At 39.1% G+C, this 24,304-nt stretch overlaps 2 protein-coding genes and 1 long non-coding RNA gene across 8 annotated transcripts in view; 1 reads left to right on the forward strand and 2 right to left on the reverse strand.

Moving 5' to 3' along the window:
* kif13bb (kinesin family member 13Bb) overlaps nt 1-15,516 on the forward strand; it is a 37,481-nt gene extending 21,965 nt beyond the window's left edge. For 2 of the 4 annotated variants that reach the window (XM_083562190.1, XM_083562188.1), the window contains 21 exons: nt 444-548; nt 882-1,058; nt 1,869-2,026; nt 2,310-2,442; nt 2,531-2,653; nt 2,745-2,774; nt 4,409-4,508; nt 4,981-5,107; nt 5,202-5,257; nt 5,483-5,601; nt 5,914-6,090; nt 6,940-7,032; nt 7,311-7,460; nt 7,780-7,857; nt 7,954-8,013; nt 10,988-11,081; nt 11,493-11,629; nt 12,058-12,120; nt 12,199-12,327; nt 12,460-13,390; nt 14,278-15,516. In XM_083562190.1, coding sequence (XP_083418316.1) covers nt 444-548; nt 882-1,058; nt 1,869-2,026; nt 2,310-2,442; nt 2,531-2,653; nt 2,745-2,774; nt 4,409-4,508; nt 4,981-5,107; nt 5,202-5,257; nt 5,483-5,601; nt 5,914-6,090; nt 6,940-7,032; nt 7,311-7,460; nt 7,780-7,857; nt 7,954-8,013; nt 10,988-11,081; nt 11,493-11,629; nt 12,058-12,120; nt 12,199-12,327; nt 12,460-13,390; nt 14,278-14,516 — 3,279 coding nt within the window. In that variant the 3' untranslated portion in view covers nt 14,517-15,516. The remainder of the gene's footprint in view (nt 1-443; nt 549-881; nt 1,059-1,868; nt 2,027-2,309; nt 2,443-2,530; nt 2,654-2,744; nt 2,775-4,408; nt 4,509-4,980; nt 5,108-5,201; nt 5,258-5,482; nt 5,602-5,913; nt 6,091-6,939; nt 7,033-7,310; nt 7,461-7,779; nt 7,858-7,953; nt 8,014-10,987; nt 11,082-11,492; nt 11,630-12,057; nt 12,121-12,198; nt 12,328-12,459; nt 13,391-14,277) is intronic. The other 2 variants (XM_083562191.1, XM_083562189.1) reach the window with 1 other exon arrangement.
* LOC310737770 lies at nt 13,834-15,813 on the reverse strand. Its single transcript, XR_014536891.1, has 2 exons — nt 15,259-15,813; nt 13,834-15,184 (listed from the first exon to the last, which is right to left on the reverse strand). It is a non-coding gene; the product is annotated as an uncharacterized lncRNA (long non-coding RNA).
* A 1,700-nt stretch (nt 15,814-17,513) lies between these two features.
* The window catches only part of hmbox1b (homeobox containing 1 b), a 30,546-nt gene continuing 23,755 nt past the window's right edge, over nt 17,514-24,304 (reverse strand). The window contains exons 8-10 of one of the 3 annotated variants that reach the window (XM_083562329.1): nt 23,547-23,638; nt 21,528-21,611; nt 17,514-21,436 (exon numbers count right to left, since the gene is read on the reverse strand). In XM_083562329.1, the coding sequence (XP_083418455.1) occupies nt 21,293-21,436; nt 21,528-21,611; nt 23,547-23,638 (320 nt within the window). In that variant the 3' untranslated portion in view covers nt 17,514-21,292. Of the gene's footprint in view, nt 21,437-21,527; nt 21,612-23,546; nt 23,657-24,304 lie in introns of all 3 variants that reach the window. The other 2 variants (XM_083562328.1, XM_083562327.1) reach the window with 2 other exon arrangements.

Here is a 24,304-nt window from a genome sequence, read left to right on the forward strand (position 1 = left end):
ACAGTAACACCGAGTTTTTATAAAACTCATATCTGTATAGTGATATCTCTATCCAAAATACATGCAAATGACTTTCAGTGATGATGATTTAAAATGATATCCATTCTAATCACTTAAACCATATAAACAAATTAACACCAATAAACTGAACATATGCTTACATAACCATCTGAAAAACTCTGCATAGTAATCTCACACTAATTAAACACTATTGTACTTTGTTGCCAGACTCACTGTGAGTTATAAGAAAAGAGTCTTTTTGCTACATATGAATGGAACAGTTCTGTAGAATTTGCACAAAGAACAAAAAAACATGATACTTGGTGAAGCTGATGAAGCAATAGCCAACTAACCTGAGATTAAGAATGTATAGATTTTTATCTCGCAATTTTTGTGTTTTTTTTTATTTATACAATAAACATAATTGTAAACCGTGTGTTTAGGTCTCAGGACGCCTGCACATTGAAGTGGAAAGAGTGAGTGGGACTTTGGAAACGGAGGCAAGACGAGAGGGGACTGCTACACACGAACGCAAACTAGTCTGCAGGGTATGTAACTTTGTTTCACATGAAAATGGACTGGAAAGCCAAAAGGGACAGAATGTATTACTTGCATGAAGCCAAATATATTAGGGGACGCAAACTTTGGCCATATAGTACATGTCCTGTGTCGACTTATGAGGATTGAGGGGGATCTTTTTGGAGGGTATAGTGTGTGAACAGATGTACAACATAACCTCTTATTTACTTTACAGTCATATCACTGTCAAAGTCAAATATATTTATATCCTATGCAAGATCATTTATTTTCTTTGTTTTTATCATATGTATTATATTATTATTTAAGCACTTAGACTGATTTTTCTCTCTGCCGCGTTTCAGATTAAGGTGTCTCAGGCCACGGGACTGCCGCAGAACCTCTCCAACTTTGTTTTTTGTCAGTATGATTTCTGGGGACAAGAGGAGCCGGTGTTCATCGCTCCTGAGGTCGATTTGTCCACACAAACTACCCCGAACAGCAAAGAGCCACACTGCACTGTGGTTTTTGACAGCTGTAAGGTCAGTAGTAGCAGAGATGAAGAACGATTAGGATTGTACAGGGTCACCGCATCCTATTTGATGCCATTGGTTAAATCAAATCGTATTTGACTGATGGTCAAATAGTGTGTGTGTGTGTGTGTGTGTGTGTGTGTGTGTGTGTGTGTGTGTGTCCCCTCTAAATACAGTGTGACAAAACAATCAACAATGGCAAAACAATGTCTAAATAACAATCAAAGTTTTATTTACAGAATTATATAAGAAAAGAATCTCCCAGAAAATGTTAAATATTTAACTACCACCAGGATGCTCCCACACGCTAAAAATGTTATTAAAAGCTTCTTTTCTCTTCATGTGTTTATTTCCGACATTAGCGGAATAGGTTGTATGTTAACTTTTTGGGAGAAAAACAGTAGTTCTATGTGAAATCAGACATTGAGCACCCCCATATATCCAAAATGGCACGATCCTTGTTTCATAACACCTGTGCCAAGATTCGACTGAGAGATACTGTATGTATTCAAATCGGGCTCCTTCGGGTTCACTCTTAAAACTATAGTTAATAATTAATGTATGAAATTAATTATGTATGAAGCTAATGTAATAAATAAATCCAATGCATGTGGTGATTGCTAGAAATGTTTCTAAACTTAGTGTGGATTTAAACACTAGTTGAAATGGAATGGGCTGCTGTAGTTTTCAGAAGGAGGCTACACCTGGAAAGGACGCATACTTTAGTCATATTTTCTAATTCGCAACTGTGGACTCAAAATAGCACAAAAAGTGTTTTTATTATAATCCTAATTTCATATTCGGCACATGTTCTTTTAGGATCTGGAAGTGATGGTGACTGAAGATCTAATGGACTTCTTAGTTGAAGGCGCTGTGGCTGTTGAGGTTTACGGGCACAAAGTAGCAAACCCACGCCGAAACCTGGCACTCTGGGACCTGGGGGTGATTCAGGACAAGACTCGCTCACTCCGTGAAAAGTACAAACACACACAAATCATCAAATCTGTAGAATTGTAGTATTATTATTATTATTATTATTATTATTATTATTATTATAGCAGTAAAAACAGAACAGTGCTACTTTTAAGAATACAGACTCGAATAAAAGCAATACAATTTCAGTCATACATAAAATAAATGAGATCCAATATGAGCTAAAATATGAGATTAAAAATGATAAGATAAAAACTAAATAACAATACATTTCGTCTGGGTGAGGAAAAATCAACGTTTGTGTGACTGTGCCGGGTCCTGTCTCAGGTGGAGTGAAGTGATGAGGAGGTTGGAGCTCTGGGTGCAGGTGTTAGAGCTGAACGAGGGGGGAGAGTTTGTCCCGGTGGAGGTGACCCCCGCTAAAGAGGTGCGCACCGGTGGGGTGTTTCAGCTTAGACAGGTACATATGCTTCATTTGCATGGGGATTTTTTCGTGTGTGTGTCTGTATGTAAATATATGCATATGTACCGTATATCTGTGCATACAGGGTCAGTCACGGCGGATTCGGGTGGAAGTTCGCTCCGTGCCGGATTCCGGCACCATGCCCCTTATGGCCGAGTGCGTGCTCAGCGTGCACGTGGGCAACATAGAGGTGCGGTCATCCTCAAGGGTGAGTTACTGTGGCACATCAGTCACATGTTTATCTCATATACACACATGAGCTGTTTAACACAAACACACTGCTGCCTCTGTCTCTGCAGGTGGGAGACAGCGAGCTGGACAGCTATCAGGTGAGTGTGGACTGGAGTAGCAATTATATATTAGTACCTGCCAACGTCTGACAAGTGAAGGCATCATAGCATCTGTTCAAAACACTTTTTGTATTGGGCTCTTTGTATTATGATGGTGTTTATGATGGCAGATGCTCTTGATAAACGGATTATGTTTGCAATTAATTTTTATTTGATTTGAGTGAATTTGATTTCAATGCATAGATCAGTATAGAAAAAAGAGTACCGTAATTTTCCGGACTATAAAGCGCACCCATATATAAGCCGCACCCACTGAATTTGACAAATATTTTTATTTTGAACATAAATAAGCCGCACCTGTCTATAAGCTGCAGGGGTCTACATTGAAACTAATGAACTTTACACAGGCCGCCGCATTTTTCCAGTATTACTGCATGTGTGCAAGACCGAGGAATATGTCCTTATTATTTTCTGATGCTCATTTCTAAGTTTCTTTGACTAACCCGTAACGCTGTTGCCAAAAAAAAAAAAAAAAAAAGCACGAGTTTTGGAAACCTGTCTGTGCTTATATGATGTCTGTTGCAACTGGAGTTAGCGAGCTCTCCCTTCACCCCGACTCAACACGCTACACCGGCTTTTATCTAAACAGTAGCCTACCAAGAAAGTCATTGTTCACTGTCTTCCTCCTTCCTTTCACAACTATTTCTCTCGAGAGTTTATCTTTTGGCATCGTCGTGCATAAAAAAAAAAAAAAAAAAAAAAAAAAAACGTTTTTTCTCCCGAAGCCGTGCTGCTCAGAACACAGGTGAGGTGCGTTTTTTTCGTTTCCGTTCAGAAATTTAATTGGTCTAATGTTCTGGGGTTCAATTTTTTTGGCTTGAAGTTTGTAAAACCGGAAAAAACCCAGGAAAAATCCATAAATAAGCCACGGGGTTCAAAACGTGGGAAAAAAGTAGCGGCTTATAGTCCGAAAAATATTAGGTTTTTTTTCATACTATTGCCTTGTATTTTATTTATATATATATAAATATAACTGTGTATATGTAAATAAACATATTTTTTATAAAACAAAGGCTACTTGTACATTAAGCCAGATACATTTGAAAGTGTTCTTCATCTAAAAACACCACTCATTAATGCTTCTTTTTCAATAGTTTCCCAAAAGTTGTTAATTCACTCTAAAACATCTAAAAAGAAAAAAGTAAGAAAAATATGCTTTTCCAAACGAAAACTATGGTCTTTTTTTTTTTTTGTGGACTTAAGAGCAGACTCTCGCTAGATCGGTGCCAGTCTGGATCTGCACAGCTGTGATTGGTTGTTGAGGCAGCAGTTGTCATTGACATTAAACACATGGAAAACATAAGAGATTCTGACTCTGACATGTTTAGTTGGAATTTAAAATCATTATTTCAGATGTTAAATATTCATTTATTCATTTTCTCCCGCTTATCCGCAGATGTTAAATATGAATCGCATATTTGAGTCTAAAACAGTATGGAGTTTTGGAAAAAAATGTGTAGGAACACTGTATGATGATGTTTAGCATTTTGAGAAGAAATATCTTCTGCTTTAACTGTCTGATATAAGAAACTTCTCAGGTCATGGGGGTTTCTAAATACTTTGCGAAGCTCCTGTAAATCTGCAGCATGTGTGGTGTGGATGTGTTTACGCAGGAGAAGGATTTGGAGCGACTGAAGGCACAGTGGCTCGCTACCCTCACTCAGAGACAAAAAAACCTGGACCAGCAGCTCCAAGATCTTGTCAGTAAGCCAGGTGAGACTGCAAGTATTGTCTCTTTAGTTGAGACAGGAATGAGAAGATGGAAGGCAGGCATTGGGTAAATAAAAAAAAAAAAAAAAAAAAAGGCAATGTTCCTTCACTTTTTAGTGTTTTCCATTTTTATCACATACACACACCTTTGTAGCTTTGTGTGTGCTCAGCTTTATCTGCACTGCTGCTCATTAAAACACAGATCACTCCCAAATTACCCCCAGGTGCGAGATCTTTACCACTCACCTTCCCCTCCATTCATTTATTGACACTCGGCCACACACACCTGCTTCTACAGTAGTTGATCATCTAAGACATGTTTAACACTTTAGTTTTGGACGTAAGCTTTGAGAGAATCGTGTCTAAAACGTGACATTAGGCAACACCGAAGTGACTGATCTCTTTTTCGGTCTTCTCTCATCTACCCATTTTTACCTCCCTTTGCTTGCTTTTTATTTCGGCTTTCTTACTGTAGATAAATCAGAGGAAGATGTAGAGAGGGAGGCACAGCTCCTGGAGTGTCGCCTGACTCTGACAGAAGAGAGGAATGCAGTGTTACTGCCTCCTGCTGGCAGTGGTATTCCTGGCGCTCCAGCTCACTGGTAAGGAGATCCTCTGAGCAGACTATGGAGTGCCCCCTTTTTTCCATGCTAAATGCCCAGGACTGTTTGATCAGGTTTTCCTTTTTATTTGCAGGGTTCCAGCACCGGGAATGGAGACGCACATCCCAGTCATCTTCCTAAATCTTACTGGTAAATTCTGCTTGATTTAAACATACTATATGCTTTAGCACCTTCGTTCTAAAAGATTTTTACTTGCTTATAGTTTGGGAAGTCGAAATGCACAACCCAGAACTTTTATTTTTTATCGGTTATGCCACACATGAAAACACAGCGCACTTTAAAAGGCAGCGTTTGAGTTCCTGAATACTAAAAACTGTTCACAGTAAATGTCAATAATTCCCCTGCTGTCCACAGCTGAACATTTTCATGACGGTCTCTCGACTCCGCTGGCTGCAGGCATGGATGCTCTCCTGAGCCCAGAGGATGAGGACGATTTCTTTGAGCTGCAGATCGTAAAACACCATGATTCAAAGGTGAATAAATATTACATTACGTAGTGCCATGGGAGATCAGTGTATGTATTTAAATCAATATACTAAAAAAACAAATCAGTCTTTTTGCAACATAATGCTACTGGTATCTATAAGTAATTAATGGAGCAGTTTTACTGCTTGTGTATGTTACTATAATTTAAATAATATGTATTATCTGTTCATTTTGAATAACAGTTTATTTGTATTCAGTTATGCCCTCATATCTATTATTTTCAGTTTCATATTTTGTCGATCTCGATAGCGTTTGGGTTTTATGTCACACCTGGATAACACATTTACGTGTGTGATCAGGTGAAAGCCGAAGCATCATGGGACTCCACAATACACGAGTGCGCGGAGCTGAGTCGAGGGGAAGGGCCGGAGCAGTTTGTGTATCTGACCGTACGCGTTGCTGTGCTCCTCAGTCACCCAGCAGAGATGCAGCTGATCCTGCGCAAATGCATCTGTGTCAGTCTCACTGCACGACAGGTCAGACACACACACACACACACACACTATATGACAAACTATTGCCAAACATGCCATAATACACACATTAAGGTGTTTACTTTGCTCTAGTGATGTCATGTAATGCATATGACATACAGGTGCTTTGTATATGTAATTGATATCACAATATACATGACTGTGTATTCCATAATGCATCATCTTTTATTACAGGATGTGTAAAAAGTCAGGAACCAATGGGAATATGTCAAACAATATCAATTAAAACACAGTTTGGTGGCTGAAATCTATATAGAGTTTTCATGGATGTATTTATCCGTATTTGTTGGGCGTTATGGAATTTAAGTCTGTGTCATATTGCATAATGGATTATTAGTAATCAATGTTACATTATACATCATCTGGTGTATTGTTTCATGCTTTTTTTTTTTTTTTTTTAAAGATATGATGAATTTATTGCTAAAATGTGAAAAGAAAATGAAGCAAAATTGGCATACGTTCCCTTCGGCCAGACTAAATGGGTTGTCGTATCTCCATAGACTTACTTATGTGGTTTCTCACACCATCACAATCATTTTGCCTATAAAAATGATGCTGCAGAGCTCCAAATAGTATAAAGTTTGGAGGAAGACAGGATTTGGATGATGATAATTCCTGCTTGTATTATTTAATATGATCTGATCAGCTACATTTGGGGTACATTAATACATCGTATTTGTCTTCCGTATTAACACGCCACATAATCTGAATAGGGATGTTCATTGATTCAGTAGCTTAGTTATATTAGGTTTTTCATGTAATTATTAAAAAAATATTTAACATTATTGCCTTTAAATTGTAAAAAAGATGAAATTTTGCTTTCTACCACAGGGATTTGCTAAAAGCTTGCTGAAAAGGATGTCTCAACGTAGTAGCATTCCTGGCAGTGGGGTCACCTTCCAGATTGTCTCGAATGTCCCAGGGGTATTAATTCCACCTTAATGTATTTTTCCTTATAGTCCTCACACCACAGTTCTTGGTACGTCATATTTGCTTACAGTAGTGTGGTCCTTCCTGGACAGTTCTTATATTATCTGTAAAATGAATAAAGCTATCTCTCTATCACTCTGTCTGTCTGTCTATCAACTTCTCCGCTGTTTTACTACATATTGCTAGTCACGGACAAGTCTTCCATCTACACGCTCCAATTATTTAAAATGTCAATACTTTATTGATTGATTCAACTCGGTGTTTGTGTTTAGGATGCTCAGGGCTCAGAGGACAGAGAGATGTTGGCCAGACTTGCCACCACTGCAGGGAAAAAAGCGGAGGACAGCGAAGCAGCAATCGAGAAGTACCTGCACACAGTCCTTGCTGTGGAGAACACACTCACACTGGACCGCCTCAGACAGGCATGGACAAACACAAACACACACACACAAATGTATATCAATATCTATCTAAATATCTCGATCGATCGAGATAGCTATTTATAGCCAACTGGCTTGCTGCTTTGCATTCTAAATAATGTTCTCCACATTAAAAATAATAAATGCATTCAGAGATTCTATGACATAAATGGTAAAAAGTTGATGCCAGACCCTATACGTTCCTGAAGTGAGATAATAACCTACCCAGAGTTCATGCAGACATTCAGCAAAGATTTATTTTGTGATTGCAGTTTTTAAATAAAAAAATGTATATACTGTATATATGTTTATGTGAGAGCAGGAGGTGGCGGTGAAAGAACAGCTTGCCAGCAAAGGGAAGAGTCAGAGACGCTGTCTCAGTTCTCCCAATGTCCAGGGGGTGAGTAAGAACTAAAAACTGAACACATTACCTGGGATTTACTTAAAAAACAAAACAAAAAAAAAACCTGACACTATAATGACTGTAATGTCGTAGTTTCTGCTGTCTGGGAGCAGGCAAGCTCTTTCATTCAACCACGAGGCTGTTGTGACCCGAGCAAGTGTGGGGGGGGTGTTTACATTAGAGCAGGGGTGGCGATCCCGCGGCTCGTTCAATACGGTATTTTAAGACTTAAATGAGCTTGCCCCTACTGGGAAACTTTGCGGTATTTCAGACAAAACACAATTGTAATGACGCAATAAAAAAGCGCAGCCAGCACACGGTTATCTGGATAAGAGCAACATGTCTGCGGTGTGCGGAGAGCGATCTGCAAAACATGCAATGCTGAAATTTCAAGAGGGGGTGTATCTACAAAGAGTTTCTCCAAGTCGGGTTTAATTTATCACCTGAAATCCAAACATCCCGATTGCCTTTTAAATATGAGAAGAACGCGGCGCAGAAAAGTAAAGTCAATCCGAGCATGCGCACTCCGTCTGTAGAGGACGTTTTTGAAAAGGCAGGAAAGTTTTCCAGTGATGGTGCCAAGGCAAAAGGCATAACACAAAAAATTATGGATTTCATTGCCTTTTGAATTGAATTTTCATTTCGGTGCATCCCATAAAATATTATCGTTGGTGTGGCCCTCTGACACAATTCAGGTTTCTCATGTGGCCCCTTGTAAAAAAATTTATTGCCCACCCCTGCGGTATATTCATCTCACGCACATGCGCATTTGACGACAATACCGTTTTGAACTCAACCGAAGTGAACACGCACATAAAAAGAAAAACAAAAAAAAAAAAACACAAAGTCTGTGTTTTCTACCCTGAAACACGTGAAATCAAAGCATCGATCTGTTCTGACTGACACCCATGTGAAAGAATTGCTTCGAGTGGCAACAACGGAATACGAGGCAGATTTGAAGGGGATTGTTTAAGGCAAGGATGCCAAAAGTCCCACTAAGTAACATGCATAGTAAAAGAAAACGCTATTGTAAATTATTATATTTTTGTTTGTGGACTTGGTTGAACTGAGTTTGTGTGTGTGTGAGACAGTGCACACAATGTTCATTGTTGAAAATGACTGTCCTGTGGTCTTAGAACTGTAGGAGTCAATTTCTGTCATTATGTTGGTGTGTGACATACAATAAATCTAGCTGAGCAGAGGTGTGTGTGTGTGTGTGTAAGAGGAAGGGATGGGTGATGTTCATGTGTGCCCATGTGTATGATGTGGCTCTTTGCGGTAACACAGTAAAAAATTTGGCTCTCGGTCTCTGACTGGTTGGCCACCCCTGCATTAGAGAGTGTGGGGAGATGGAATTTAGAAAATGTTTTAAAAACCAAAACGGGAAATCTCTCATTCAAATAAAGTCGCACATCACAGTGGAGGTCAGACCAAAATCCATGAAGTTCAAGTATCACTGTAGGCTTCTACAGGCGAATTGTGTCAACAGTAGACGTAAATCTGAGCACTAAGATTACATAACTTTAAAATAAACATTAGCAAAGCATTGAATGTTCACAGGATCACACTGGGCTTCATCATTGCACATAAAAGAAGTTTGAAACAATTAGCACTCAGCTTAGAGATGGTCATTTGGCCAACCTCAGTAACCACCTAGAAGGGCTTTGGTCCACCGAGATTCCAATGGCTGCTTGGACAGAGTTTCCCCAAGAGAACTGCCAAGATGGGAGAACAATCTCAAATATTCCATTAATCAAGTGCTTCAAGTGAACATGAGGAAAAGGATTTTTCTTTAATATCAGGCAAAAATTAAACAAAGCTGAACTTAAAGCTATGTCTGGCATAAAACAGGCACTGCTCATTAACTGGTAATATCATCCCTAAAGTAAAGCAGAGATGGCAAACGTACACACATCCTTTACTTAAGTAGAAATACAGATAATTATGTTTTTAGGTAAAAGTTCATCTCATAAATACTGACTACTTTAACTTGAGTGAAAAAGTGTGAGCTCTGACATGCACTTAAGTAAAAAGTAGCCATTACTACTACCTGTTTTAGTGTCACGCTGGTATCTGGACCTCACATTAATAATATATTAATACAAAGAATTTCAAATTTTGATATCTTACGAATGTATTCAGGCTGAACATCCACCATATAGAACACATAGAATCAGGAATGTCTCTGTTCTCAGTCATGTGTACATTGCTGACTCCCTCTGTCTCATTCACATTAACCCCAAACTCCTTGTTGCCTTCTGCCTGCTCATTGTTAGCTTCGTAAACTAGTCTCACCTGTGGTGTGTGAGAGCCAGGAAATGCAATACAATACACCATCGGTAGGTTAAAAAGGCCACACAACGACAAGCAAAAAATATCAATCATGTCACCAAATAAATTAAAACTAAAGTATCAAGGATGTAAGAAGTAGAAAGTACAGATGTGTAGAAAGTCTAATAAGTGAAAGTAAAAAATAAATAGAAGAGTAAAGTACTGATACCAAAGAAATCTACTTAAGTACAGTAAGGAAGTATTTGTACTTTATTACTTCTCATCTCTGGAGTAAAGCACGGTGGTGGATGCTGCAGGGGTGTTGCTATGCCCTGGTTTCCTTTTGTGTCTGAATGATGAGGAGCTCAGCCAAAGCTCAGAGCTATGACATCTCTTTGAACCCTTGAGAGAGACCTGAAGATGGCAGTTCAAAGACGCTCAAAATTCAGTCTGATGAAGCCTAAGAGGACCTGTCAGAGAAAATGGGAAAAACTGCCAAAATCCATGTGTGAAAACTTGTAGAGACTTGAGCCAAAAAGACTTAAACCCATACTTTGCTTCCACATGCTCAAAAATTAGTTGGAAAAGAGTCTGAATTCTTGTCTGAGCGAGAGATTTCAGTTTTGATTTTGAATCAATTTGCACACGTTTCTGAAAACGGACAATTGTGTGTAGATTATTGGCTAAAAAAGAAAATACTACTTTGCTGATATTTCACAGATCTAATCACATCTTAAGTGCTTTTGTCTTATGATCAAGAGCAGGCAATAAACCGTTCAGTTTTAGTTCCTTCTTGGGTCTTACTACTTCCCAAGTTGTCAAAAAACGACTGTTTTGCTTTTCTCAAAATATCTAGGCTGCTTGGGAGAAACACCAGGATATTACTTTCTCGCATTCATCACTTAAAAACGCACCCCTACATTCGGAACTCCCCTCGAACCCAGAGCCAGGTAATGCACCCCTTCTACATTCTAATTTCGAGGTAGGCTGAGAATCACACAACCTTCCGGACACCAAAAGCCCACAATTTACGTTATTTGCAAATCTTATTGGATTAATTAAGGTTTTCTGCTTTAATAGGATTAACAAACAATATACTACACAGCCCTGTGAAACATATTTACAACATGACTCCACTCCTGAGACTGTAACCTTTCCAATCACATTTCTGTCTCACACACTTATTTACCATTTCTTTTTTTTTCTGTTTAATAATATTCAAACGCCTAAGATAGATAGATAGATAGATAGATAGATAGATAGATAGATAGATAGATAGATAGATAGATAGATAGATAGATGTTATTATTGCATCTCTTTTTCTTTTGCGTAAAACTGATCTTTCTGTACACTTTTTTCAGGACTTGTAGGCATGGCTGCCTCTTATTTCTCCCCAGTTAAAGCTCTAGTAACTCCAATGCCCAAGATGCTCAAATCCCTGTTCCCTAAAAGAGAGGAGAAGAAAGACATGACCAGCCCTTATCTCTCACAGCCACAGGTATGGAAATCCTGGTCAAACAAATACCTTGTTTGTAATGATTGATTGATTGATTGATCTTTTATTGTTGCAATAAATTAATCCAATTTTGATAACCTGCAAACCATTTTTTTTTTTTGGTAAGTATTTCAATACAATTTCAATAAATTTTTATTTGTATAGCCTGTTTAACGATAGACACCGTCGGAAGCAGCTTTAGAGATGAAGCATTTATAAAGTCTTATAAAAGAATGTACAAGTTTAGTGTTTAGTGTTTGTTTCTTATAAATATAAGTTTATTCCTAATGTGAGCCTGTAGCGAGGAACAAATCGCTGTTTAAACATTTATTGCGTGTTAAAAAAATGAGTAAAAGACACTTATCAAAGTTCTTTGTTTTCATTAAAGTGTGGGCTGTTGAGCGAGTACCTAATGTTTGACTCTCTTACAGGAAGTTCCTCTCATTGTAATTCAGTGTGCAACTCCTCAAGAAGACCTCTGTGCTCCCAAACTGGTACGCTAATTCAATCTAGAAACATGTATTGTATTTTTAAAACACCGAATCAAGTGCTGTGTGTTTGGGGTTTTTTAGGAGCTTGCGAAATCCACACCAATACCACAACAAAATACAGAGTTCTCAGTACCTGAAGCTAAAGTTTCTGAATGTGCTGAAATTCCTGCAGCACCAGTCATTGTTACAGAATACACACCCGATGCCCAGGTAACAAAATATCTATTAATCACATTGTTTTCTTATATCAGAACATCCTGTCATGTTAGTTTTTTTTTTTTTTTACAGAATATTTTTTCTTTTAAAGCCTTCCATGTAATTCTTTAAATGTTCTCTTTGCAGATCCCAATCACAGAAATCCACACACACAACCCACCTGAGCTTGAAGAGGCTTCTTCTCTGGTTCAGTCTGAAACTGAAGACCTGGATCCCAGCCTGGTTAGTGAGGAGTCTAGTGGCTACATCTCCACCAGCATCTATACCTCGACTCTATCAGACACTCCAATCTCAAATATAGACATGAATTTAGTGCCCACTCCAGAGTCAGAAGCACAGGATGCTCTTCAAGTCAAAATGGAACCAGAGGAAGATGAGGGAGAAGTGCAATCTGAAGCAGGGAAAAAACCTGAACATCTAAAGATTGCAGACGAAAGCCAAGAAAATGCATTGACTCCAGAGAGTAACAAGAAAACGGACGTCTCTGAAGAAAATCCATGTACAGAAAATTTTGCTGATGCATCTTCCTCTTTTGCTGAGAACGTAGTTGAAATGGAGCCCTCTGTTGAACCGAAGGAACCTGTATCCCAGCCATGCAGTCAGCTTACTTCTCAGAAATCCCCACCACCAGCTCCTGGTCCTGACGTCCACTCCAAAGAAACGCAATCCTTATCCCAAACAAGGGCTTCAGACCCACTTCATGTTGCCAAACCCTCCCCAGCACTATCAGTCACACCGGAAAAAGCTCTTCCTACCCAGCTACTCGCATCAAACCCGTTCAAAATCCAGAAGGTCAAAACTTCAGGCCTGAAATCGTTTAAAGGCATCCTTCAGGAGGCAGAAGACGAGTTGGATAAAGAAGGAGTGGATCCTCTGGAGAAGCTGGAGATCCTGTCCGACACAGAGGAAGGCCATGAGGAAGGAGCTCTGCCGGACTGGCTGAAGGAGGATGAATACGTCACTGTGGGTAGCAACAAGAATGGCACAGTGCGTTACATCGGACCAACGGATTTTGCAGATGGGATTTGGGTTGGTGTGGAGCTCGATGTGCCAGCAGGTACTTATTTTTGTGTTACAAAGTTGTGTTTCTCACACCAAATCTCCATGTCTTAAAGAGCTGCTGATCAGATTGAAGGTTGTTCAGGGGGAGAGCTAGAAAGATTATTTGGGGTGGCAAGGGCATGGGTATTGAGGGGTGGGAACACTGAAGCGATCATCCTTGCATTGTTCTTATGGATTCAAGGAATGATATACATATTTGGTGTATAGTCTGGGGCGCACGATTTAATATTTTAAAGACTGATGCATGATGGACTTTACCTGAATCTGATATCTGGATCGAAAAGATATGTTATGGTGTATATTTATACAAATGCTTCGATGTGCTAAAGGAGCCGTATCAGTCATTTGTTCGTGATCAGGCTGGTTGCATTGAATGTGAAAAGATAGCAGTTCGGGTTTTTTTTTTTTGTTTGTTTGTTTTTTTGGGGGGGTGGGGGGTTGTTTCGTTCTACGCTTTAATAGAAAGACTAGATTTCTTACCATTATTTACGGTTATGTGGGGTTTTTTGTCAACACATTGAAGCACCGCTGCTGTAAATCAGTCAAAAAATGGAAACTGATCAAATATATGGATATTTTATACATTAAGATACCAGTTCTGTGGTGGCAGATGGGGTGGCAATGCTTTTTCTTAGGGTGGCAGATGCCACCCCGGTAGATTCTCCCCCGTGTCTGGTACACATTTATGCTAAATGTAGAGAATGTGCCAAAAATATGGTCCCTGGTGTGTAAATCTCACTCAAAAATATGCCTTTTATATTTTCCACATATTCCAATTAGTAAAAAAAAACAGCTTTATTTTGCGATGAAACTTAAAATTCTGATAGCTGATGAAATGAAGACCCGACTTCACATTTGTTAACGATTCCTTCTACACTGCAGGCAAGAATGATGGGTCAGTTGGAGGTCGTCACTACTTTCATTGTAACCCAGGGTACGGGGTTTTGGTGAAGCCAGACCGAGTGGCGCGAGCTTCAGGAACGGCTAAACGACGGCGGCAGAAACGGAGCTCGATGATCTTGTCTGGGTCGAACCCCAACTTAGCAGCCCTGACCGCCATGGCGAAAGGAGACATGGCAGGAGGTCGCAGAGGGGAGAACAGGAAGTCCTCGAACATTTGAAACGCTGCGTCCAAGACGACCTGACAATTCAGAAATAAGCGTTACGGTCACTGACTAAAGCCTTCACCATCAGTTCATCTTTCTACTAAAACACAAAGACAACAAAAGCACCAATCTGCCCTGGAACACGTAGAATCCCTCAAAAAAAATTACAATCCTGTGCTAAATATACCAGCTCCTGTCCCTTTCTGTAGAGAGGACCAATCTTTCTGCCAAGGAACAAATTTCTGAAAGGTTTACATCATGTCTATCTTCCAATAGCCTTCATTAGTATTGTTTGAGTCGAAACAAAAACCTTTATTTTCCCTTCATGAGCATATGGAGTTCCTTTGCATTTCCAAGAATTTATGGAAGAAAAAAAAAAAAACAGTAAATCCTGACACTTTCTCCATGGCCAAGAATTCCTTAGCGAACCGAGCCTCTTGCTCTCAACCCAGTGCATACAGCATTTTAATGCTTGAACAACACAGACGCTCTTCCCATCTGTTTTTCTTCTCACTTCATATTTAGTTATGACCAATCATTTGCCCTTGTTCAAATATTCCACTGTTCCAGTGGTACAGTTCAAACTTCAGCCGTCCGTCTCGTTCCATACAAACAGGTCTGTGTAGGATATTTTGGAATCAGATGTTTTATTTACAGTAAGTGCCTTAAACTCATCATATTTACTTGTAGGAAAAAAAACCGATGTGATATTTAGTCAGAATGACTGCTTCTGGCGGCTGCGAGTGAGAATTTAAACGGTTAATATGGTGCATGTGTCTAGAAAGAGAAACGGACTGTAGAATTTAGATTTTAAATGTGTTTTAATGATTATAAATAGGATTTGTAAAAGGTGGATGGGTGTAACTGCTGCTTTATGGAAATTTATCTTGGGGGAGGAGGCATGCTCTTACAGATCGGTGTTTTATCATCATGTTTAAAGTATTATGTTACATAAGAGCACACACTGTTGTGTTAGTGTTACCTGATTAAACCAAATTTCTTTGCTTCATGAAAAGAGCTCTGATGCGTTTCCATTACAGCTGTAGGTCTTTATTAGTAGTTTGTGATGTGTTGTAATTACAGAGGGCAATAACTGTTCAAATCAACTTCACACACATCAGACTCAATCAATTGCTTTGGTTTTTTGGATGAAGCTTTTTTCTTTCGTTGTTTTAAACAGTGCACATTGTCTCAAAGCAGCTCTACAGAAATAAAATGTATTACACAATATACAGCGGAACCTCGATACTCGTGATCACGAAAGGTCGGAGTAACATTTCAAAACAGAGTTTGTACTAAAATTACATACAAATGTTTGGAAAACTATTATTGTATTCATTTAAAGTAGTAAATAAAACATTGAAAAGTAATTCACAATTTTTTGTTGAGTTTACACTACATGTATAATTCCCCTTGAAAAGGGAACCAGTCAAAACCTCGCCATTTTTTTGTTACTCGCGAGGGGTCATAGAACGAAACCCCTATCGAGGTTGCACTGTATCACATTTTTATTTTATAAATTTGTCATAAATGATTAAACTATAACGATCGGACGTTTAGCGTCACCCAGATGAGGATCGTTACAGTTTAATCATTGTTGAGGTTCTCAACTGCTCACTAATGGACACTTTGATGTGGTTGCCACGAAAGGTTTTGCAGTAGTTTATAATAAAGCTGGAACATGATATACTAAAGTTAAACAATCAACTCACTCAAAAAAAAAAAAAAAAAAAAAAAAAAAAAAAAAGCACTTTGATGGCACTGCTGCATATTTAGTATTTTCAGTTTCTATGGTAACGAGCTTTCCCGAGATTTGTATAAAGGACGTTCTGCTAAAATGGATTTCCACATGCGTGCCGAGATTCTTCACAGAAAATGCTTTGAAAGTTTCGGAAGGAGTCTCCAGTGAGTGTTTGATTCACAAAAACGAAGCAGTTCATAAGATGTTTGTTTTTACTACGCTTTAATAGAAAGAGATTTCTTGCCATTATTTACAGGCTTTTTTTTTTTTTTTTTTTTTTTTTTTTTTTTTAAAGTCAAAGTGCCACCACAATTTCCTGTGAAGAATCCGAGTTTTGAAAGGAGTTTACACCCGCCCGCCCCCCCTCCCGCTAACCTTCAACTGCCCCGTTTGAGGCAGTTAAACAAGGCCCAGTTAAGGTGGTGCTGAGATTTGAACTTACGACCTTCCGATCAGACGTCCAGCATCTTAACCACAGAGTTACCAATTCCCCAAGAAACCACAGAAAGTTGTCCAGACAAAATTTTGGGGGGTTTTTAACATTTAACAGCAACTCTTTTTTTTTGTATTTCTATAAAACGGAGCTTCCAAATGGCACAAGAGATTGAATAGACCTGGCCCTAGTATTTCTCTCAAAACACACGAATACTAGACATCAGAGTTTATGTACAAAGAAGAAAAGAGTAATAGTTACTGCTCACCCTTAAAGTGCAGTCAGCAGCATCCTCCCACTCTGCTCATATGTCCAGTGCTGGTGGCGGTGGTCATGTGATAGACCAAGCGAGTGGCTATGAATTTGTAATGCTTTCTCTCAAACAATTTTACAACAAAGCAGGCAAAACCAGACAGAATTTCAGTGCACACTAGGAGCAAATATTAGAGCAGCCAGAGCTATAGGACAAACAGAATTGCATTAATACCTACTACAAGATTGTCACCCGTTGAATACGGATTGAATGTTGTGTTAAAATCTACAAGTTATACACCTACAGTGCATGGAGAACAGTTAAATCTATAACTCTACAGTTTGCTGGTTGAGGAAGTAAATATCACTAGGGCTCGAATATTTATTTTTATTACTAACCGAAAACAATTCATGTTCAATTCACACCTACAGTGTGTGGTTTTTTTTTTTTTCCAAGTCTGAATTGCTTTTTGCAGTTATACTAACCTTCCCAATGCTTCCTGAGCCCTTGTGTGCACACAAAATAATAATAAACAGTATATCAATAAAAAATAAATAAATACCCAAGTCAGTAAAACAGCAGAGATTGTGTTCATCAATATACCTTTATTCTCTAGTTGATACAATACTAAAATAAACACAAGTTTTAAAAAAAGTCATCTTAAACAAAGAAACTGTACAAAAAAACGCTAATATATACTACAGTTTAATTACAGAACAGTCTACTGTCCAAAAAAGGCACTAAAGTCTTAAATGGGACAGAATGATTGAGATACGACTTCAAAATCAACACATTTATTTTCTTGAACAGTGTATTTTATAGATTTATTATAGTGTATTCTTTACGATCCGTCGTTATTGAAATGGAGACAAACTATACGGAGAGGAGATGTTCATGGACAGATGAATATGAACCCTGAAGACTGGAATACAAAGCACCCCCTTTTAATGATTTTAATTATCAAGCGTTCGAACTTACAGACTCTGTTTGGTTACATATTGAAATATATAATACTAGTACGTGTTACAGCTGAGAACTACAACTTCTGTTACATATGGCTTATAAAGCCCAGTCAATGTGATATTACAGTTTGGCACAGTGTGTGTGTGTGTGTGTGTGTGTGTGTGTGTGAGTAAAATTGTAACATCACAAGTACTAAAGCTGTTTTTTTCCCCCCACACAGAAACACTGAGTGTGTGAGTTACACTGCAGTAAGGAGTATAAAAGGTTTCAGTTACTCAGAGCAGACGTCACAATCGATTGGTTTAGGAAAGCGTCCAAAACAAGGTCAGTTTCATCAGCAAATCCTGTTGTGCTCTAGCAAATATTGGTCAAGTACCTATTAAAGAGTTGAAACTTTGCAGTGCAGCTAAAAAGAAAAGAAAAATTAATTTACTTATTAAAAAAAATAACCCTTCAGCTAGCTAGAAAACAATCAGAAAGCTAGCTAGCTCTATTAATATATATATATATATTTTAAACTCAATGCTAAGTTGCTAGCCCTTAAACAGAAATACTTGCTAATGTGAAGAGTATCTTGCTAGCTAGGAACAAATGCTAAGCACCGTTTTAGAATCTGATGGCATTAAAAACATTAGTATCAACCTAACCAGCGAGCAGAACTGCAGTCTTGCCAATTGAAATAAATGAATATTTAAATAAAAATTATATTCGCAGAGTCACATGCTCAAGCACATGGTTCAGGAAGGAGGGATCAGTGATGCTAGCTGGGATTTCTGGAGAACTAGTTTCGAATGAAGACTTGATGATGGTCTGCTTCTGGGAGAACTTCGTCGAAACAGGCTATACGCTAATAACCAGAAGGTTGCGAGAGCTCATTCTCCCACCCCAGACCACAAAATCGTCGACAGGATGGGAAAATAAATAGTTTTTTCCCCCCTTAGCCTCATCTTTAAGTAACACTGCTACCGCTTTCGGTTAGGGGGTGCTCTGTTTTCGGTTTCAAAATATGCTTGAAAATATCTGACACAGAGAGACTGCTCTTTAAAAAAATAACTAAATTTAAAATAATATATATATAAAAAAAAGATATACGACAAAAAGAACCCTTGATTAGATAATTCTGCATTTCATAAATATCACTCTTTTTTTTTTTTTACACTGGGAAACAGTAAGAACAAAATTATAAAATCATATTGAATATAACGTTTATATATTTTACTTTTCAATTATTATTGTTATTATTATTGAGTAAAATAGCTACATATTGGAAAGTGTACCGAGCCTGCGTTGTTTAACAGCAGACTAGGCATGTGCCGATACTTTCGCGCGTGATCGCCTGCTAGCGGTGGACCGATCCGATACCGAGTATCAGTATTGATTTCAACACTGCCCTGAAACACTGGATCGGAACTGGTAAATGTGAATACGGGACAGAAACGACAACGTGAGTGTGTTGTGTTTTTTATGCACACACACGTCGTGACTATTTGAAGTTGTGCGAAATGAAGTTTGGAGAGTGGCGTGGTCATTGTGAGGAGGTTCGGATCAGGCAACGGCTCGGATTGTAACGATTTCAGCTCCTAAAGACGAGATCCATGATCCTCTAAACCTCTCACCCCTTCCACAAGTCTTATAATAAACTTCACTTGGACTAATACAGTAATGAGATGGCGGAGGGGATGTGAGGTGGGGTGGGGGGGATGAGTATAGAAACAGGATGAGAACTCCTGGCCCATGGAACAAAATCGTGGGATTTCCTTCAGAAAGCAGGAAAAACGCATTTGAAGAAGACTACTGTTTTAAAGGAAGAAAAACAAAAACAAACCCATGTCAGCAATGAAACCCAGTTGTTCTATGAAAACATGGAGATTAAGAGTTTGATCCAGTCGTCTTAAGCCGATTATCGGCACATGCCTACAGCAGAAGTCCTGAAGTGGCAGAACAGAAACATATTAGCTTTTCTGTACACTGCGAAACAGTTACGAAAAAAAAAAAAATCATACAGCATCAAGAAATGATGATGCACTGGCCAGACTATGAGGTTTAGGGTTAAGATAAGAGCACTCAGTCTTCTCTCTCTCTCTCTCTCTCTCTCGCGCTCTCTCTCGCTCTCTCTACTGCGGTCATTGCACGAGAACTTACAAGTGTTTAGGCCATGATTGAGATTTAGCTTATTACTCAGTAATCATATGAACATAGAAAAAGAAAATAAATACTTAAAAAATAAAATTAAAAAAAAAGAAGTCAAGAAAGGATTTACTCCAATCCACTTTGGGTGAAGCTCGACAATAAAAATTAGAAACACCATCACTGGATTTTCTGGACTGGAGGGTTCTATCCCTGTGGGTGCTAGTTTGAGGAACACCTTTAATTCAGTAGCTAATAAACAAGTCGCGTAAATGATGCATGGCTACCATTTCCAAAGCCCCTAAAGTTCCCTAACCTGCCAGTTTCACGTAATAGAACAGTAAATTCTGTATCTGTAACAAAAATAACAGTCTAGGGTACTACAAAAAAGTTCGAGGAACACGCTCTGTAATGGGAAATCTGCTGCTGCGAGGTTATTTGAAGGGGTTCCAGTAACCAACACCTTATAGTCCAGAAAAATACAGTCATTTTGTGTTTAGAGGCTTTCAGCTGACCGTTGCTTTATAGTCCAGGGGACTTGAGTTTCTATCCTTTGGCATTTTTGAAAACCGTATCTTATTAGTTTCAACTTTGCTCGGTAAGATTTCAGTTCACCTCCTTCCAGAACAAAAAAAAAAAATTAAAAAAAATCAATTCTAAAATAAAAATAATTATAGTAATAATAAAAATAAAACCGACTTTCAGAGGGAATAAAAGTGTTCAAGCGCCTAAATACACACAGCTGTCAGTCAATGCAGAAGTCCGGTGTGCAGCACACACTCTTCACACACACACACACACACGCGCGCGCTCACCTGCACACGCTGACGTTAGAAATGTCCGCAAAAAGCTCCTGCACGTCAGCGCGAAAAAGACGACGCCACTTCCAGGAAGCACCGATGAGGGACGAGACGCAAAAAGCACGACACACTCCTGGAGCGGAATGAGGTAAAGGTTGGGGTCGGGTTAAAGAAAGGACGGCCCCACACTGTGGAAGATTCCAGAAAACATGAGGAGGACCTTCGTGTTTTTGTTTTGTTTGTTTTTGTTTTTAACACAGTCCCAGGCTGAGAAATAAAACCTGGACTAGATGGCCATTTTCAGATACAGTGTAATGAGAGGATGCAGAGGAAGAGAGTGACCCACGTCTGAGCATGGAGTCATCACAAGTGTCCACCTCCGCCCTGGAAACAATACAGCACGCATCCATTTCGCCACACACACACACGCACGCACGCACGCACACACACGCAGCTCCTTCCAGAAGGCCCTCCTCAGTCGTCGTCCAGCGCCTCCGTTTTAATATCGCTGGCCACACCCCCTGGGCGAGACAGGGCCAAGATGCTGTGATTGACAGCTGCCATCTCCACAGCAAGGGAGATGGGATCCTGATGGTCTGCATGGTTCGTGCTGTCATCCTGAAACAAAAAACAAGAGACACATGATGCCATTGAGCAAATAAAATAGTCTAAAAACATAAATAGCTGTAGTGTGTCGTTCGTTCATTACCTGGGTCGGTGATGTCGGCTCGAGCCTGTAGAAACCGAACGGCCGGGCCAACTGTCTCTTCTCAAAGTAGGGCAAATCACAAGCCTGGGTGTACATGACCCAAAAACAAAACAAAACAAAATAAATCCATTTTACAAGTAATAACAATGCAAAAACACCTCACATCCTGGATATAAGCAATCTATTAATTAATTATCTAATGCAATAATACTGGTTGAACACCAGAGGTCCCAATTATATGCGATCCATAAAGCAGGCTGGTCACATGATCACATTAAATTGCGGCGGCTACAGATATCGGGCGTTTTAGCCAACTTTAGAGACCTTTTATTTGTTTTTGTTTGTTTTTTTAAAGAAGACAGACACGCTGCTACATCGCTTGTTACGCTTGTTTTAAGTCGATACTTTTTCCTCAAGTCAGTTTATTTATGCAAATGTTAGGGCAAAAATTGTCAAATCTAAAGAATAAAAGCTTCATTTTGGCACCAGCATGTTTAAAAACCAAAAACTTAAAAAAAAAATCCAATCCAATTTGAGAATTCAACAGCAGTGTGGCTTTAAGAGGTCTTTGCTTAAGTTTAAAACCAGAGGAAATGTAATAAATCAATGTGCAAGTATCAGTTAAACTCATTACATGACTTTAAACTTCCAGGCTGATAGTGGGATTATTTATCCCTGCATGCACCAACCAAAACATTTAGCATTTGCATATACCGTAATATACCGGACTATAAAGCGCACCCAAATATAAGCACCCACTGAATTTTACAAAGATTTTTATTTTGAACATAAATAAGCCACACCTGTCTATAAGCCGCAGGTTCCTACACTGAAACTAATGAACTTTACACAGGCTTTAACTAAAGACAGTGTCTGTTACACGGCTTGTATCTAAACAGTAGCCTACCAAGAAAGTCATTGTTCACTGTCTTCCTCCTTCCTTTCACAACTATTTCTCTCGGGAGTTTTTCTTTTGGCATCGTCGTGCGTTTAAAAATCACCATCAGTAAAGCTTTTCTACCGATGCCGTGCAGCTCAGAACACAGGTGAAGTGCGTTTTTTCCATGCCCGGTTGTTTTCAGCGTGACGAACGATTCGCATTTCCTGTTGACAGTCCGAGTGAGCGGCAGGTCAAACGTCAGAGGAACATCATCTATATTTATGATGTGGTGCGGCCCGATTCAGTGGGAGCGCATCTGATTTAATATAAAGAGTTTTATTGGTTCACCTGAACCCGTTCCGCAATTTCATTGGTCTAATGTTTTGGGGCTCAGTTTTTTGGCTTGAAGTTTGAAACCCAGGAAAAATCCATATATTAGCCGCTTCATTGTTTAAGCCATGGGGTTCAAAGCGTAGGAAAAAAAGTAGCTGCTTATAGTCCGGAAAATACGGTATTCAGAAGATCTCTCAGATATGAGAAGGCAATTCCAGACAAATAATGTCTTTAAAAATAAAAATAAGACAGACATAATTTGTCTATAATATTCACTTGATCCTTTCCAAGGTTGTAGTCAAAGTCAAGTCAAGTTTATTTCTATAGCGCTTTTCACAACAGACATTGTCTCAAAGCAGCTTTACAGAATTTAACAGTCAAGGTGAACGGTGTGCATTTATCCCTGATGAGCAGTAATAGTGACTGTGGCAAGGAAAAACTCCCTTAGATGTAATGAGGAAGAAACCTTGAGAGGAACCAGACTCAAAAGGAGAACCCATCCTCATTTGGGTGACATCAAGAGTGTGTTCATAAATCTTTCAACAATACAGAACACTGGAGAGTCAGAACTAACATGATTACTGGAGTGTAAGATTATAAGTAATGTTCTTTTTACAGTCATTGTGGTTATAAAACTAGGAGCTACTGAGCAACTCATAAAAAAGCTCAACATTTGCGATCATCACAGATAGTAGTAAATGCCAAGTTTATCCTGAGAACACTAGAGAATACACTTCCACAATTCCAATGGCCATGTAGACACACTCACACCAGTGTGATGTAAAAGTCTACAGTGGATCCCTTACCTGCTCAGTGTAGTCGTTGCCATCGATGTCGTCGCTGTTGGAGTGGCCGCCAGGACTCTGCACGTCGATTCCGTGACTCTCCAGGATTGTGGCTTCTTGGAAAAAAGACCCTGCCATGACACATCTGAAGCTACTTAAAAAACCCACTAAGCGACTAGCACACGAGACCAAGCATGCATTCATCCATGATCTGTACACCTGCCCCCTCCTGTGTTTATAAAAACACACTCCCTCCTAAACCTCGCAATTATAGAAATCCCATTCCCCCCCGCCCCCATGTGTCCACTAGGTGCTAATTTTGTACTAATAAACCAGTAAAACGTTTTCTAAAAGTTGAATGGAAAAATGATTTCAGAACTATTTTTTTTCTCTCCTTTTTCATTTGTACAACAATGAACTACACCATCAATTATACACGCTTATGCCAAGCTGTTTATGATGGAATAAAATACAAATGATGCGAATGTGCAAAATAATACATCTGTGCATCGTAATCTGTGTACATCATGGGGTCTCCAAAGTACGACCTGTAGGCCAAATATGGTCCCCCCCCCCCTCACGTTTTCAAAGAAATTTAAATATAAACTCTCTGTATTTGAGAAAGGTTGGCTCTCAGAATAAACAAACTATCGGCGAAAATCCATACAGATAGTTTTTCCACCTTCTGGTCCGCTGTGGTTACGAGAGTGGCCTCTAGAGGAGAATCACTGACAACACGTGTTTGTTTCGGAGAGCACTATTATATTTCTTAGTTTCTA

Source organism: Silurus aristotelis (genome assembly GCF_946808225.1).
Source record: "Silurus aristotelis genome assembly, chromosome: 15".
NCBI classification, from domain to species: Eukaryota; Metazoa; Chordata; class Actinopteri; order Siluriformes; family Siluridae; genus Silurus; species Silurus aristotelis.